Source organism: Chlamydotis macqueenii, chromosome 3 (genome assembly GCF_036417535.1).
Source record: "Chlamydotis macqueenii isolate bChlMac1 chromosome 3, bChlMac1.mat, whole genome shotgun sequence".
Classification (NCBI taxonomy): Eukaryota; Metazoa; Chordata; class Aves; order Otidiformes; family Otididae; genus Chlamydotis; species Chlamydotis macqueenii.
In genome coordinates, this window is record NC_141558.1 from 23804571 (window position 1) to 23823731 (window position 19161).

General features: G+C 33.8%; 1 protein-coding gene across 1 annotated transcript in view; it reads right to left on the reverse strand.

Annotated features, from left to right (window-relative positions):
- CSMD1 (CUB and Sushi multiple domains 1) overlaps window positions 1-19161 on the reverse strand; it is a 1203024-nt gene that overhangs the window by 260960 nt on the left and 922903 nt on the right. Inside the window, exons 18-21 of the mRNA XM_086744017.1 lie at window positions 13813-14001; window positions 10111-10227; window positions 8669-8884; window positions 7540-7728 (exon numbers count right to left, since the gene is read on the reverse strand). Coding sequence (XP_086600143.1) covers window positions 7540-7728; window positions 8669-8884; window positions 10111-10227; window positions 13813-14001 — 711 coding nt within the window. The remainder of the gene's footprint in view (window positions 1-7539; window positions 7729-8668; window positions 8885-10110; window positions 10228-13812; window positions 14002-19161) is intronic.

Below are 19161 nucleotides of genomic sequence, written 5' to 3' on the forward strand. Positions count from 1 at the left end.
ATCAGTTCCTCTCAATCTCACATTCCTCTCAGTTACAGTAAATTTTGAGGGGTCAAAGAGGAAATTTTGAATGTATATTTAGACAACATATCAAAGAACAGTTACATAACAATAGCCAGGCAGGTTTTTTTTTTTCCTTCAAAAGATTTCCTATGTCCTTTATCCTGTTGATAACTGCAGAAAAGCCTTACTGTAGAATACTTGCTGGAGTGAGTCATTAGTTAAGTAAAGACTGCAGCATAGCTCTTCCAAATGCAATTACTGTGTATAGAAAGATGGGAAACAGTTAGTACTCTTATGTGAAAAGAGACTGAAGTGTCTCATCTGCAGACATCAACTACTAGCACATTTGACAGGGAAGCTATCATGGGTATTTGAGTGCTTTTGAGGAAGCTGTTACAGGAAATGAAATTTCTTTATGGATGACCCCACTACCTTTCTTCAATCTGGAGGAAAGAATGCTTTGGGGAGACCTTATAATGGTCTTCCAGCCCTCTTCTAAAGGGGGCTTATAAGAAAGATGGGGAGAAACTCATTAGCAGGGCCTGTTGTGATAGGACAAGGGCTAATGGTTTTAAAATAGAAGGAAGCAGATTCAGACTTGATAAAAGGAAGAAATTTTTTACAATGAGGGTGGAACACTGGAACAGGTTACCCAGAGATGCCCCATCCCTAGAACCATTCAACGCCAAGTTGGACGGGGCTCTGAGCAACCTGATCTAGTGGAAGATGTCCCTGCTTTTTGCAGGGGGGGGGTGCAATAGATGACCTTTGAAGGTCTCTTCCAACACAAACCATTCTATGATTCTATGAAATTCTCTGTGAGGAGATTGGCAGTCCCAGTGTTTCAACAGTTGTTATAAAGAGGTAGAGTGAAGGGATCTTCCTGAAAAGCAACATCATGTCAATGTAAACAGAGAATTCATCTCAGATAGCTGAGGTACGAGGAGTTGCTTACACAAGAGAAGCACAGCTTTAAGACAAAAAAAAAAAAAAAAAAAAAAAAGGTTTCATGTTCCCAGATGGGGGAAATTGACACAACCTTGGGTAATGATGATGTCTGGTCTTTAAACAGCGCAAAGAGAGTCAGTCCTAAGGTCCTGAATCTTCTCCAAACTTTTTAATTGTTAACAGTAAATATGTTTTCATCAAACAGTAGCAAGTAGATGGCTGTAAGCACAAACTAGTTCTAGGTAGAAGTGAGAGATCCAACTGGAGGGCACATTCAGAAATGGGGTGATGACACAGGGAAGGGAAACTCCAGGTAGAGTCTTCAAAGCTCTGTGATGACCTGGAATAATACCGCGTAACCACTTGAGGTGTGTGGCTGAGATAAACATTAAAATAATTCTAATGGGACACTGGGAAATAAGATTTACAAGGACACTTGTTTATAGGCCTGGTGGTGACTTTTTGCTGTGAAAAAGCAAAAGAAGAAGGGATGCTGCCATATTCTGACAGCCAGTCAACATCCAGGCACTCAGATAAAGACCTTGAAGTTCAGAGGAAGACCATCTACCTGCACAGCATGGAGAGAAAGCCAGCGAAATTAATGATATTGCAGTCTCTATGGGACTCAAAAGTTTTAGATTAAACCTACCAGGGTCATAATGTTAGGCTAACCACATCTCCCAAGCTCTGCTTTTGCCTTACCTGGAAAATAACTCTTCAAAGGAGAAGAAATGGTGAAAAGGCACAAATGGTTCTCTGACCAGGAGAATTTCAGGACATGTTTTTTCAGAGATGAACTCTGGAGGGAGGACTTGAAATTATTTACTTGGATGGGGAAGGGTGAAAGGCAATACCTTTGAAAACCATTGCTTTTTTTTAACAGCAGTTGAAACTGAGTATTATTTCTGTGATATGAATCAGGATGTGCTTGTGTTAATGTTTATTTTATAAATTAAATGCAATTAAGTTTGAAGGGCTTTCATCCTGAATCTGATTAAAAGAGAAATGAAAGTATATATTACCATATGCCTTAGAAGGACAAACAAATCTTTCAAATCTTTCTTGATACATAAAGGTTGATGTCTATATATCATGTAGATGAGTTTGGTCAGTGCAGAAATGAAAATGAGGAAGAAATAATCAAGAGACTATTGAATCGAGTAATGTACTTATGTGCCACTGAGTTGAGACTAGATTTAATTTCTGAATGCACACTCTAAAGCCAGCAGATTTCAGAACAAGTAGTTTCTTTTCACTTGTTTGAGAAAGAAGTAGTCTTTGTGTGAACTCCTTTTCAAGGTAAGAGGCTATCATCACCCCTAATGTCTTAGGTGCCATGGCAACAAGAAATGGGAGCTCTGTAAACATTCTTAACACTAAGAAAAAATCACATGAAAGCTGCTTGAACTGTAAGGCACTGAATGTCTTTCCCACTCAGTTTCACTCAGCTGCTTAGCAGAGTTTCTTTCCTTATATTTGTCTTAGTTGCATCAATGTCGTGGTTTTGTTAGTGAGGGGGGCCTAAGGTCCTGGTCGGGCCTCAACTACGACAATCATAGATATCCTTAGTCTACTACATTCTCAGAGACTGAATTTTCTTCATAGATTGAGTTAAAAGAGTTAGTTAGAAATATTGTTTTTGATAAGCTTTAGATATATTGGTTTAGATAAGTGCCAGTTTTCTATGCATAATATATAAAAGGCTTCCTTGATCATTTAGAAAGTTTTGTGGTTTTAGTGTCAGATGCCTTTCAGCTATAAAATCCTTAGCTATCTTGAGCTATAAAGTCTTGAGCTTTAATTTATAAATTTATTCAAAGCTGAACATAAGAAAAAAAAGGAAATGTTGAGCTCTCAGTACCTAAATTTCCTTTCTAAATGAATTACAGACTTATCATGTAAACATATGATTGGATATGTATTTCTGAATTATATTTGGGAGAGAATACAGGCATATCTGTATGTGGGACAGTAAGTGGTTACATTAGTCCTATAAATTAATGGTTAATTCAATGGCTGATACTACATTGAACTAATTATTGATACTTTGGTAATCTGTGCAACTTTGCAATATGTCATACACATTATGGGGGTAATTAAGTGAGCATTTTCAAGATATTAAGTATGAATATGTACATGAATTAATGTACATTATGTAGGAAAGGCTTTCTAAAAGATAAAAATATTTTTAAAAAAACAAAACATACATAACAACTATATAAAAAGTCTCTTTTCTTCAGTGCAAAGTAACAGTATTCCTGCAGATCAATAAAATTTTATGATATCTGAACTAAACTAAATATGTGTTTGAATGGAACACAGAGAAGCCCACCAGAAAGAGAGAAACATTTAAAAAAAAAAAACAAAAAAACCCAAACAAACAAACAAACAAAACCAAAAAAACCAGCTCACCCTAAAAAAGCCATTACATGCAAATATCCCAAATTTCCCAAGACCTATATTTTATTGAAGATTCCATAGATCAAAAAGATACTATTTTTTAACAGGAAATAATTATTATAGATTTTCTTGCTATTTGGTATAGTATAGGCATGTATTTTGATTCCTCTTCTAAGAAAGTTAAATTTATATCCGTTAACAAGTACAGAAATGAAATGCAAGTAAGCAAACAATTTCATATTGAATTTACATACTGAAAATTATAAGTTTTTGAGCCTTTTGTGTGGTTGAGCGTTGTTATTCATATGAATGTTGGCTGCACATAACTGAGAAATAAATGTTCCATGAGCAATAACAGTTCAAATTTTATTCACATGAATAAAATTAGGCAATAAATAGAGCACATATTCAAACATGAAAATGAATAATATAAACCAAAAACTTCCATTTTATGAAGTAAGGTTTACAAGATGGTAATTTTATATAAAATCAGCAACACAAACTATACAGGTTATAATTCTAGCACAATTCTTAGTGTATATGGAAGTTCATAATAATTATTAAATTTTTCAAAGAATAGAAACTTAACTATATTGATTTAATTTTCTCTTATTCCAACAAATATCTGTAACCTTGTATATAAAAATTCTAACTAATTAATCTGAGAACAGACACAGATAACTTTCTAAATAATAATACTTAAAAGGTAGCAAAGAATATATAGGAAAAAAAAAGAAAGCTTACATGAAATGAACACATACCAGCTTTTGTTTCCTCACATTATTAAAGTATGTCTAAAGATTGGCAGATTATACGGTTAGTGCATGTTGTCAACTTTAAATTAATTCTTCATGATTTAGAGATGTCAGTAAAGACTGTTTTCTTCTTTTTCCAGAGTTGTCACGACTGTTAGCATACATATTCACCAATACTATACTAAATACATTTAAGTACATGTATGCTCCTTCCTAATGCAACTTACTGATTATTTGGCGTTTTCAGAATTTAACTAGAGGAGTAGCAACAGGCATTTCTTACTCCAGCAACCAACTGGCTCATATAAAAGTGGACTGCTGAGATCCCTCTTACATACCACCTACCACAAGGAAAGGTTTTTGTCTTCTGCTATTTGCAAAGCTTGGTTATGAAACAGGTCTAGAATTTATCTGAACTTTTAGTCAACAACAAATTAAAAGTGGTTGTAATTTTGTCCCCACTTTGGGTAAACTGCAGCATGATACTACAAAGGCAAGTTCTGGTTATTTGGTACAAAGATCCTCCTTGAGAGGACCTCAAGGTCCAAAGAATTCACTAAATGCTTTTCTCAGAAAATACAATTGATTTCAAGATTGAAATTGTATACTTTCAACCTCTAATTAATGAATCTTTGTCTAGAAAGCCCACCTAAACACACCATCTTTCTATGTATTCCGTAGGCAGTATGAATTAACTTTTCAGAGATTAGATTAGCTCAGAAATGGAAAAATAACAGCACACAGGTGTGTAGCAATGGGAATTCAAAGTAGGTCCTGCAAAACATAAATGCAGGCAACAAAAGGTGGTATGTGCTAGATTACAGAAGTATTATAGCTCTGGAACTGACCTGCTGGCAAAAGGCTTTATACATGCACTAGCAAGGTATATGATAAAGGATCAATAAATATGTTGAGGGGAGACAATAGGAGCTAGCAGGCCAACTGGGACACTTTTGTTAATGACTGATTATGCATAAACAAATAAACAAATAAATACATAAATGGAAGTAATCCCTCTATTTAGGCATCTAAATGATGCCTGGAGACTGATTCATCTCACTGCAAAATAGATACCTAAATGTACGCAGCGACACTGTAATCAAATTTAGATGTCTGAATCTAAATCTGAATCTGAATCTGAATCTCATCCACTATAAAACACCTGCAGACTGAGAACCCCTGCTCACAGTCCATAGTACTGAAATTTCTAGTACATGATAGCTGGTGATGGACACATAGCTCTCCTCTGGGGAGTTAGATAGTGAATCTGTAACCTCTCACTTCAATACCACTTTGTGTCTTCCACATTATTTTTTGAGTTTTTGTGGGTTTTTTTTTTAAGTATTTTTTTCCTTTCTACATTTTCTTTATGTTTTTTTTAAGATGTTAGATACAGAATCATATTTTTAAGCCCTCTCATTGCACTTTGCTATGACTTCATAGAAATTAATTACATTCATAGATATTTTTATTAGGTAGACACACTTTTCTTCCTTTTCCTACCTTTCTTCTGTCAGTCCTCAAAATATATCAGTGATTTACTTAGAAAATTCTTTATATAAATATGATTTTTATTCTTTCCATTATGTTTCTTATAAATTATATATGTTGACTGTATTAGATTCAGCTACTGAAGAAAATTTTTAAATGAGCAACAGTTAAGCAACATGCAGTAGCAAGAGTTTTTATTTTCCTTTTTAACTACACATGGATATAACTTAACAATACCTTGATAAAGCTAATGGACAACATATTATTTGTTAATAACTGTAATATTGTGCAATTAACGGTCATCTTTTCTTCAGCAACAGAGAAATAAGGAGCTATTTTTCCATTCACACATATAGACAGCTACAGAATAAATGAACACTTAAAAATTAGCGAAAATAAAATGCTAGGTTCAAAGTGAATATGTGAATATTATTCTGGGGAAATTTGTGCACTTTAAATAAATAAGAACTGAAGGACCTAAGTCTCTGCTCCCTGAAGAAGGGAAGGCTTGGGGAAGGTGCTTATTGCAGTATTTCAGTATTGAAAGGGTGGCTACAAAGAGGATGGAGACTCTCTCTTCACAAGGAGCCACATGGAGGAGAGAAGGGGTAACAGGTAAAAGTTGCTCTCAATATAAAAAATAAATTTCTAACACTGAGAACAAACAGTCACTGGAACAACCTTCCCAGGCATGTCGTAGAGTCTTCAAAACTGTAGTTTTCAAGGTGCAATTGGACAGGGTTCTAGACAATCTCCTCTAGGCTCCCTTTCCCACTAAAGGCTGGACTAGTTGATCTTTCAAGGTCCCTTCCAACCTGGGCTGTTCTGTGATTCTATGATATAGGATGCTGCATACTTGGTTAGCCAACATTCATAGAAAAACAGTGCTAAGAAGCCAGTGATACTTCAAAGATGAATCAAGCTGAAAATAGCCTAAGACTTAAATCTAGAATTTCCAAATGAATGGCAAACTCCATATGATTTTGCTTTCTCTCTCATCTATTACTTTCTTTTGTAATGGGTTAAATCAGCTCAGGTTTTACAATAAAATTAGAATAATTTACTTTTTTTTTCCATAAAAACTATATAAGTGTATCCTACATGTATATACAATATATAGGTGATATTATTTTGTTCAGATATAGAGAAACGTCCCTTTACAACAAACAAACAAAAAAAAACCAAAGCTGAGTTTCTCTCTTAATGAAATAAAATAATATTTAAAACAAGAACTCTCTTAAGGGAATCCATTTAGAGGTGTGTGGAACTATTTGTCATTTCAGAAACATCATGTCAATAGTAGCTGATCAGATTTGTTTGACATGGTAGTGATAAAACTATCTCACAAATCAAATAAAGCAACTACAAATTTTATAAAATCCAGTCCCAGAGGTTTTTGTGGAAAAGAACTGTTCAATGATTGTTAACAACAGCACATTGATTTTAAAAGTTATGGTTTAAAATGTGATAATACAGTTCAGTTTATAAACTGAAAAAAACAAAACAAAACAAAACCCAAAATAGTTTAGAGTTACAAAAATAAAAACACAATATGAAAAAAGACCCTTAAAACCAGTCAAGAGACTCTAGAAAAGACGGTTTTCAACTAAAAGCTGTAAACATTGTTTCCTTACCCTGAAAGATAAAGTATGAAATTTATATCTTAATTATGGCAAACATACAGTTCTATAACTAGTTTTATCTTACAAGTCACTTGATCTTATTTTCTATCACAATTCTAACTATTACTCTTTCTTATTTTTGTTCTCTAAGACACATGCATTACTTATATATTACTTATATATTGCACTGACTTTAAAGTTTGCAGAGCTTGGGGATCAGTCCTTTCAACCCAAGTGCTTTGTTCTGTGCCCAGTATTCTGACCCATGCCATGTGTCATTAACGATTTGATGAATGAAATGAAAGCATGTGACCACCTACCCACACACCTTGGCAGAGGTGCACTCCATACACGCCGACCACCTCCCAGGCAGGTAAGTTTATTCGCACCTTCCAGGCGATATCCAGGGAAACAAGAAAAGATCAAGGAATCTCCAACACCAAAATGAAAACCGATTCGCCTACTGAAGGCAGGAACACCAGGATCATCACATGGCTCCAGATCATATTCTGCAGATAATATAACATAATATATAAATACATGGGACAAGTTGTCCACATCGGAAGAAAAACCAGCTTGCCAAATCAGTTGCATTGTGTCAGTATGGAACACTTGAAAAAGACGTATTTCAGAGTTACATTCTCTACTAAAATGCAGTACTGTTTCTATGTGTCTGTTATGGCTATATATACAGCAATTATGTATCTACTGTGCCCCACCCACACTACATTTATTTTCTTAATTTCAAGGGCTGTAATCAGCTTGTACTCTAAGCGGTTTACTATAATTTTGTTTAATTACATCCTTTGTACATAATTCTTGGTTCATTTCATCTGAACTCCCAAACAGCTTTAGAAGTGAGACTTACAGTTAAAAAAAAAAATTATGTAACGAAGAAAATCTAACAAAAAGTCAAACAAAGGATAACAAACAAATGTGTGACATGACCACGTTTTCAAAAAGTGTGTTTGAGTTTCATAAGTAAAGCTATACTCTTAATCAGGCAATCTCTATTTGCATGCCTTTTAGAAATCCATTTAGAAATCCATTTTCTATTCCAAAATGAGTCTTCAATTTAGATTCGTCTGTGACTCTGAGTTAGCACACTATTGCTTTTTTACAGTTTCTGTACTTCCTTTAGTAAAACAGTACCAGATACTTTCTTTCTGCTGAAGCAGTACCTTCTATCTTTGTAATTTTTTTCCCCTTAATTTCCTTCCAAACTTTTTTTTTCCACAATTTTGATGGTTCTTTTCCTTAAAAAACTCACATCAACATCCTTCTCAATCTGTTAGACACCTTTATAAACCTTAGCCAGTTTTCTACAATAGATGCTATGCAATTGCTATTGACTTGTTTTACTGGTGCTTCATAATGTTTCTGCTATCTACAAGTAAAAATATTATCTGAAAACAGTTTCTGGATATTTAGCAGAATGTAATTTCTTACCTGAAAATGTTATGTTGAAGCCTTCATAAGAAATTGAAAAATCAGATATAAATCGAAGCTGTGCAGTAAAATTTCCAAAGAGGCCAGCTTTTATTGTAGAGGGTAAGACTGAGCCAGTTAACCTGGCTACTGGTTCTGTGAAGCTGCCATCTTCAGCGATGAGCAAATAATCATGAGAGCTCTCAAGGTGAAAGGTATGAAAAACCAGCTGTACACCTTTAAAAACATTAAGGAGGAAAAGAAAAGTATTTAATAGGAAGTTATTTGTATCCTTTATACATAAGTGACACAGAAAGTAAATCTTACTTTCTTACTTAAATGGAAGGATTTTTAGAAAAAGTGGAATCTAATATGGAATCAAAACCTGAAATTCAGAGAATAGAACTTGCAGAATGGCTCTATCAATCAATACGTGCACTGCGGATGTTTTTTTATCTTACTGTAAATCAATAGCTCCCATAAGAGAATTCATGGATTTCAGTGTTATTTGCATACAGCACTCTGAAAATATAAATTTGTATTATATAGATTGTATTCAAGTTCCTGTATTTCTCTTTTATTTACAATCTCTACCACGATCTCATTATTAAACTAGGAGATACATATTTCCTCTAGCACAATTCTGTTTTTTACTCTAAACTTCAAGGAAGTGTCCATTCACAAGGATAAAGCAGACTGTTTTATATAGAGTCTTCCATATATAAAGATTCTTATTTTCTGGGACCAGTCTTTTACTCAAGTCATGACTGTTTTTTCTGTTGCCAACTTCCAGTCCAGCAATGTGTTAAATTTTTAATTACAATTACAATATTCAAATACAATTATTTATTATGGGGAACAACATTCTTATTAGAAAGTCTTCTCATATATTTTACATTTAAAATGTCATATGAGTTTTAAATAAAAATCCAGTCAGTAAGAAGATTTTAAACAGTAGAAACTTCCAATATACTTCTCAGACTATCACACATAAGAAAGACTTTTCTTGTCATAGAAAGGAGATTGAGGAATATTTTTATTACATTTTGATTCAGTGTTATGTAACACATCATTAGGACTTCCTAGGCTTTTTTTTCCTTAGTTCTTTTACACATTTCCCTAACGGGTAAGTCGCCAATTTTAACTGTGCATACAATGTTACTCTACCATATATACAATGTAACATTATATAATTTTTGAGACTAATGACTTCAGTCTGAAATCTAAGTTTACTAATACAAAGATCAAATCTGCTTCTTCACATTTAATAATGCAAAGTAAACACAAACTTAGAAACACCATATTTGAAGATACTTCTTTTAGGAAGTTAGCTTCGTCCTCAAAAGAATGACAAAAAACACTGATCTAACTCAATTCATAACAAGCATTTTATTATGTTTGGTGTTTGAATTTTTTAAACATAGACATAACATACACATATGCAATTCATATTACATTCTTACCTTTGCCATGTGACACTTCAATAGTCCAAGTGCAGTTTAAAGAGTTTGGATAAAAATCAGGAAAACCTGGAGAAAGAACTGTCCCACTCTTCCCTTGAATATATCCACCACATAAAGCTTGACAAGAGGAAAAAAAAAAAGGGGGTGATAGGGGGGAAAACAACAGAAGTCATACAGAAGTCCTAGGTTTTATATTTTTTAAAATCTAGTTAACTTTTTAAACTACTATTAAAGTTAAAAATTGGATCAAGTATTAAAACAAGAAGTTAATTTATTTAAAGCCATGGAATTCACATTTTACAACAAATTGTCTATTCTTAAATTAGCCCTTGACAGGGAGTTCTTTTTTCATCTAAAGCCTCTCCTGTTAGCTAGCAGAATACAAAAATATACAAAATTTTGTTCTAGAATACTGCAAGAATTAATTCCTATGGTAGTAGTATTTAAGAATTAAGACTAAACTTTTTTTTTCGTGAACCAACAAAAAAGTTAAATACCTTACAGATACTTTTCTTGCACTATATGTTTAGAATGGTATATATTTAATTCTATTTTTTATCAAATGAAAATATTTAAGAAACAAAATATATTTATTTTTAATAATATAAAGTGTTGTCTGTATTTGATTTCTTCTGTGATGTTCAGGAAAAAGAAATGTATTCACCTCTCTTTCAAAGATTTAGATTGTCGCATTGTAAGTAATTTATTTGGAACTGAGTTTTTTGAAAGACAAAAAAATATGCAGGAATACATTTTATGCATACTAGTATTTGCTAAACTAGGCTGCTCAAATTTGCATGGCAAATTAATTAAAGTTTAAGATTTGCATGCTGAGTTACTCACTGATCTTATAAATACAGAATGGCTGTGCTTTTCACTCATCTGTTGCTGTCCAGCTTTTTATGTTTGGGTTTTGTTTTGTTTTTTTTTTTAATTTTAATAAACTAAATGTTTAACAATAAAACAACAAAGCATTAAGATATTTTTAGTCTTCTTCCTCACATGGAGGGATATACTTTACCGTAAACTAGATGTCAAATATACATGACAAAATAAACATGCAGTAATTGTATGTAAATATATATATAAAAATAATTATATACATACAAATCTGCTGGCATTATAGCTAAAGTTCTTTTTTTTTTCAATTCTTATGAGACTAATGTGTTTGCTGACATTTTATTTTTTTTATTTATTTATTGTATATTTTTATAAATAAGTAGAAGGAAAGGAAATGTTTCTAGTCTGCTTTTGCCTGCATATATGTATTTCTGCACATAAGCATGAATGAGAATATGCATGGCTAAAACCACAGTAAATATATAGTTGATAACATTCTTTAATAGAAAATAACATGATTACAGATATCAGGTTCCTAATTCCAGAAATGAACAGTAGTATACATTAATCCAAAGTCCCTCTTATTCTGTAAATATCACAAAAGGAAGAAAAATATTTGACTGTACAATACTCTTTAAAGCAGATATTAAATAATTTATACATAATTTACATTATTATAAGTTTAAAATTTAAAATATGTAAACTATCTGGTTTTATGTAACTCTCCCTAAAAAAATATTTTCATGCTTCACCTTGAGAGAATAGTATTTTGAGAATGATACATTACTTAAAGGGAACTTCAGCCACTGTGTCTCCAAACACAGTTCTTTTTCTTCTTCGCTAGCGTGAAACAAAGCAACATGCTTTTTTCCCTTAGGGATTTAATTTGCTGATTTAATTTCTGAATTTACAATTTCGAGAATATCAGTACTCTCCAGGTGACTGCAAAATGCTCATTTCAACCTCAGTTAAATCTGTCACATTCCAAAAAATTGGGTCCCAATATTTTGAGCCTCAAAAGGCAAGTACACTAACACAATGATTACCTAAAAGAGTGTGAGTTTTATTTTGTCTTTTTAGACTACTTAATTCAATGTAGTTGAATATGTGAGGAAAAAAAAGGAGAAACTGAATGTAACCCTTCACTAGAGGCACTACTCCAGAAAGGCTTGAAATTTTCTATTATACACTTTTGCTGAAAGTGGGTGATGGATCTGGGAATAAGGACTCTCTTTCAATGAGTGAAAATTAATTAGATATTTCTGTAGTCCAATATTCATATGCAAACAAAGGAGTTGAATATTGGTGTCTTAGCTCAAAAAATTCACAATTTTTAGTACAAAATAAATTGAAAAAGAAAAAAGCTAAGTTTCTTATAAAATTGTCTTCAAACCATTGCATCAAAATAAACAAGCAAAAGAAACACATAAAACCAATGGAATAATACAAAAAAATACTCATTTACTCATTTTAAAATTATAGGTTATAGGAAGATTTGTGACACTTCAAATTTCATCAACTGTGCCAAGAACATACAGTCTAAAATTTGATTACAAAATGTAATTGAAAACAATAATTTGCTTCTGTCCTTCCAAAGGATGAACAAATTGTAATCCTTATGAGGTGAGTGAGTTTGAATGCCAGATTAATTTGCTTTGTAATGATTAAGGGCTTTTAACTATATAATAATCTTTTGGTAGGTTATATGTTTTGTGCATGGGGACAGAATGCCGTAGTGAGAATTAGAAGCCTGAGTGACAGTAAGTACTCAGATTTAACAAAACAGTCTAAAATGGAGTTAGACACTAAAATACATTGCTGAATCTAACTCTAAGTTTTGCCTTTGACGTTCCACTGTAATCAATAAAAACCTTGGACCTGAAAAGGGAGTCAGAAATTTACCAACGTAAGTAATCCACTAAAACAAGAGCCTTTGTTGGTAAGAGTTTGAGTCTTCTTCCTTCACACATTGATCTTTCATTGCTACCTTGGAACAGTTATATCTTAACAAGAAAGAAGCCTGATCAAGACAAGCATGCTTTTAAAGGTAATAATTTGACAACCAACAGGGATAAAATAGGAAGTTTTAGCAGGAAGTTTAATGAAATAAGCTTATTGAGAATTTTCAGATATGATGGCTTCTATCTCTGTTGAAATACTTAGCTACATTTGGATTTTATTTTCTCTGGTTTCTATCAGAGAGATTTTGTAGCAACTACACAAGCATTCCATGAAAAAAAAAAAAGAGTTGATTCTGCAGTTTATAGAAAAAGAATTTAGAAAAAAATCCAATGATAAAAAAAAGCACAGAAATATTTGCTAGTATAGTTCAGCATTAAAAAAAATGTTTCATGAAAGCTTTAGGTAGTTCATATTACACACCCTCAAAAACAATTAATGAACAAAGCAAAATTTCAGAACAAAAATATGTCAAGAAAATTAGTTACATTGCCTGATCATGATCTATTTTGGTATTGAGTATCCTAAATTTTGAGCAATCATTTTGGTATTCAGTATTCTAAGTTTAAAACACAAGTTGAGTTTATTAACTTTGCTTCAAAAATATTAGTCATATGGCATCATTTTCATGCACAGTTGAACGTGGCATCCTCTGAGAATTCTGATTTTTCTTTTGGTGAATATGTATCTGTAAATTTTGCTATACATTACAGTACTTGACCAAAAGTTGAAATAAAGATGTAAAGTACAGCATTCATTAATGCAAAATAATTTTTTTAAAAAGTATGGATCTTGGTATACTTGAAGGGAGGTAGTAGCAATGATAAACTTAATTAGTTCTCAAAAACAGGAGATTAAATTTCTTGAGCTTTTAAGATGCCATCTGAAGAACTTGAAACTTACCATCACAGCTGGGTAATGCATGATTCCACTGATGGTTTCTGTCACATATGAGTGGTTCTTCATCACTCAGTGTATATCCTGGATCACAGCTAAAAGTTACTGTAGAGCGGATATTGAAGTTGTTACCATGGCGATGGCCATTCACGGGAATCCCTGGGTCGAGGCAGGAATCTGATTCCAGAGTAACACCTGAAAAACACAGATTTATTTTTTTAATTTCCCTTTTTTTTTCAGATAGGAAACAGAAAAAATCTCAAACAAAACACAAAATGAGTAAGACAGGAGGAAGAAAGAGCCCCCAAAAGATACTTGTTAGCATTTCCTGAGAACTGCTGTGGAATATAAAGCACTTTCTCTAGCTGTTATCATTGACTCAGAGTAGTTTTTCAATTTTCAGTCTCATAGAACAAAGAAGCCCAAACGAAGTAGGAAAAGATTGTAACTTTAACATTTGAAACTATAGGAAGTTACTAAAGTTCAAAGTATGAAGACAAAATTTGGGACAATTCACCTTTCCTCTGTCATAGTAATGATTATTTGACAGCAAAAAGCAATGTCAAAAAACTGCAACTGATGAACTCAGAAACTACTTATTAATTCCTACAAATACTATCACCACATCAAAAACAGAAAGACAGTGAACATAGATATAATTGACTAACTTTTATCTGACAGAAGGAGTCTTTAGTAATTATGTCATAGGAGAGATTGAACAGTGTTTGGTAAATAAACCTGGAGCTATACATTGAACAAGGGAAAAAAAAAAAACAAAATTATCAAATGGAGGCTTATAAACCAAGCATTATCCATTATGCTTATAGTGATAGCAAACAACTGTGAAATTTAATCATGTATAATGGATACACACAAGGGAAACAAAAACTTCTGTCGGGATGAAAGAAACTTATTTTATTTTCTGTTACTATGTGCGGTGGGTTGACCTTGGCTGGCTGCCACTCCCCTACCCAGCTCCTCTCTCACTCTCCCTCCTCAACAGTATAGAGAGAGAAAATAAGATAGAGAATAAGTTGAAAAAGCTTATGGGCTCAGATAAAGACAGGGAAGATTAGTTACCAATTACCATTACGCTCAAAAGAAACTGAGGAAAATTAATTTTATTTATTGCCAATTAAAAATAGAGTAGGATGGTGAGAAAGACAAAAGCTAAACCACCCCCCAACACACATCCCCTTCTTCCCAGGCTCAACTTCACTCTTCATTCCCAACTCCTCTATCTCCCCTGCTTTCCCCAAGCGGTGTGGCGGAGATGGGAAATGGAGGTTGTGGTCAGTTTATAACAACTCCTCTCTGCTGCTCCTTTCTCCTCACACTTTTCCCCTGCCTTTTGCAACCCACAGGTGGCACTCCTTCAGGATAAACGTTCTCCTGCGTGGGCCTGCACAGGCTGCAACTTCATTCAGGGAATGTCCATCTGCTCTGACAGGGCCTGCCATGGGTTGTAGTGTGGATATTTGTTCCACTATGGTCTCCTCCATGGGCTGCAGGGAAATATCTGACTGGAGCTCCTCCTTCTTCTCTGGCCTCGGCATTTGTATGACTGTTTCTCACATTTTCTCACTCCTCACTCACATATGTAGCATGTATGTATGTAGGACCTGTTGGAGAAGGTCCAGAGCAGGGCCATGAAGATGATCAGAGGTCTGGAGGACCTTTCCTATGAGGACAGGCTGAGAAAGTTGGGGCTGTTCAGCCTGGAGAAGAGAAGGCTCCAGGGAGCCCTTATAGCGGTTTTCCAGTACCTCAAGGGGGCCTACCAGGAAAGACAGGGAGAAACTCTTCAGCAGGACCTGCTGCAATAGGATGAGGGGTAATGGTTTCAAAATAGAGGGAGATAGATTTAGATTAGCTATTAGGAAAAAAAAATTTACAGAGGGTGGTGGAACACTGGAACAGGTTGCCCGGAGAGGTGGTAGATGCCTCATCCCTGGAAACATTCAAGGCCAGGTTGGATGAGGTTCTGAGCAACCTGATCTATTTGAAGATGTCCCTGCTCCTTGCAGGGGGGTTGGACTAGATCAATCCATTGTTGTTAGCTATATTAGATGCTTCATTGATTATTAAAATGCATATTTTGCAAACATTTAGAATTATAAGTGATTTTTAGAAACTAGTTTAATCATTAGATCCCACTAGATCTCTAAAAAGAAAATTGATTTGTTACTGTAATGCATGAAGCATACAACAGCTATATAGTCTTATATATTACATACTCATGTATATTATACACCTCTACTTTGCCCTTCCATAGATCAAATAATTAAAATAATTTTTAAAATGGAATATTTAAGTGCAAGATTGCTAAGAGGTTGTCTAAAGAATGCTCATTGCACAAAATGGATGAAGAAAATAAGTCTGGTGAGAAAAACAGAAGGTAAAACATGGCTATGTGCCATAAGCAGTATGTTACCTATATGTGGTAGCTATGGAGCAGTTGCTGTGTTAGTCAATGAATCTCAAAAATATTTTGAACTATGAAAATGTTTAACCTGGAAGCTAGAGTGCTATTCTTTGCCATCAGTATAGAATCATCCAGAACATCAATAAGGTACATAACAAAAGTGATTTTCCGGACAATGAGAGATGACTATCACCTAATAAAAGAGCTGTTCATATAGCTAGGCTTATTCTAACAATTAAGGGAGAATAATATAAATTATCTTTGCTCTGAAAAATATTTTTTTTTTTTTAGAAAAGAAATAGAATAGGTCCTTGCTTGTCAGAACGTGATTCCAAGGATTAGAAACAGAGGCCATACAATTAAATTAGGAGAGGGTCTATTCTCTGGCACCAATTTCAAAGCGCAACTCAGCTAACATTCATACAGAGAAAATCTTACCCACCTTGTTGCCTTTGGGAACAGTCTCTGGCTGAAGTTATTCCTAGAAGTATTTCCAGGTACTGTATGGGAAGAAGCTAACTGGCATGGGTCAAAATCGTACAAGGGATTGTGTTTAAGCTGTATGAATGACTGCAAGACTGGACTGAAGACTCCAGAATTTCTAACTTACTGGATCAGATATTATTTAAGTGGCCAGAAATGCTACCCTGTGATTTTACAAGGGTAAATTAGCCACAAAGAACAGCAAACCTTCTTACACACATAGTGTTGGTGTTCTTCCAGTAGTCCTTAGAAGTATAGCAGTGAGTGACTCCATTTGAATTGTTTGCTATCACAATACTGACACTAAAACAGAATATTATTGCATCAATAAAAACTATGATACCATCAGCAGATTAAAAAAAAAAGTTAGAGAAACATATTAGTGATGTTATAAAGGAAGTGAGGAAGCTGAGGTGCTTTAAAATGGGAAGAGAGAAGCAGTAAAGTGAAGGTAGTGGAAGGTGGAGGTAGAAAATAAAAAGGAAGAGCGAGGTCATGCTATTATTAAAAGAGCTTTTATTCATTCCTCCTACATATAAAAGTTGAAAAAATCTTTCTCTGAACAATATCTGGCGTGTATTTCCAAGTGACAGAGCAGAGCACAGTCAAATTTAGGAGAGCATTTGGATGCACATTATTTTTGTTAATGAGCTACAAAAGTCATTTAGAATGGCACCTCTGTCCTGCTCATTGCTGACAGGGAGCACAGACATTTTAGCAGAGTTCTAGACTGAATTCTAGGACTAACTGCAATTCTTAGCTACTACACACTTGAGAATGTTATCATGCCTTCTCTCCTGCCTGCCAGCTTGTCCCTTTCTAGACTAAACAAGTACAGATCTCTCAATGACTCTGTATATGTAATGTTTTCCATGTTAACAACCTCCTACTTTTTTAAAATAAAGTCCCAAATTGGACATAATATTCTCTCCAGTCATCAAATGAGGTGAAATAATTTTCCAAATCTGATATAAAATAGTCTTGTAAATAAAAATGGTCTTTTTTTTTATTCTTTTATCTTTTTTGATGATGATTAACTACAACAGGTGGAATATTTGACTTTTTGCATTACTACTACATTTTTCTCTTTATTATTTATGTTCTGTGTAAAAAACATATCCTTTCCTATTGTCATTTCTCCTTCCCCATTTATGCTTACCATATTTCTTTATAGAATTCAAGTTTTTTTCTTATTTCAGACCATCTCTTCAGTTCATATAGCTTGTTTTAAAAACTAATCCTCTCCAGCCTAATGCTTGCTATAACTGTAAGTTGGAATCATCCTCAGACTTTGTAAGTGTTCTTCTTATAGTATCATCAAAATATCAGATAGTTTTGGATCTAGGCTAGATCACAGTAGGATCCCTACAAATTTGAGTTAGGCAGTGAGCTAATAATTGCTGGCTGCTCTGTGTAAAAGCTTTCAAAATTGTTCACAGCATCACAGAATCACATAACAGTTCAGGTTGGCAGGAGCCTCTGGAGGTCATCTGGTCCAACTCCCCTGCTCAAGCAGAGTCACCTGTTGCTGGCTGCACAGGACCATGGTTGGATGCATTTTTAGTATCTACACGGATGGAGATCTCACAGCCTCTCTGGACAACTTTTTTTCCAGTGCTCCCTGAAGTGCTTGTTGCACATGTAATAATTTCATTTAGATTGAATTTCTGTATTTTCTCCAGAAGACTTCTAAAAGCCTTATAAATGTCTACATAGAGCTGTTTCCTTCCCTTTCCATTCCCAAATCTAAAAATCAGTTAACCTGTCAAGAAAGAAATTAGGTTAGTTTGACATAATCTGTTCTTATCAAATACAAATGATATGTTGCTTATCACCTTGTTTATCAGCTTGAAACAATTATCTTTAAAAAATGAAGACAAAACTAATGTCCTTGATCCCTCTGGTCCTCATTTTATTTTTTTTTCCCCTCCCTCCTTTCTTTGAAAGGTGTGTGCCTTTCTGAAATTGTTTGAAACTTCCTTACATTTTTGATTTTTCAGACATAATTTTCAGTGGAGTGGAAACTGCTTCTGGTTTGCTTTTAAGTATAGCACAAGGAATTTCAACAGTCTCTGATGAATAAAATATATTTAATTATCTCAATATTGTACAGTCCTCTCTTTCCATATGCTGTATTCTTACTTTGTAAATGTTCACTTAATTGTTTTAAGTATATAGTCAAAATTAAGCTTTACTGCAAATGTTGCAAAACAGGCACAGAATCTTTAGTCTTCCCTGTGACAGCAGAAGTTTATTCAAATTTTTATTAAGCAATGATTTTTTTTCCTCTTATTTTGAATATATTTATAGATATTTTTGTTACTGTCTTTTCATCTCTTGTTCCTGGAACTAAATACATACCTTGGATTTTTTTTTATTTTATCCTAAGATATCCGTGCTATTCTTTAATGGACATCCATAGCAATGTTTGAATATATCTAAAATTT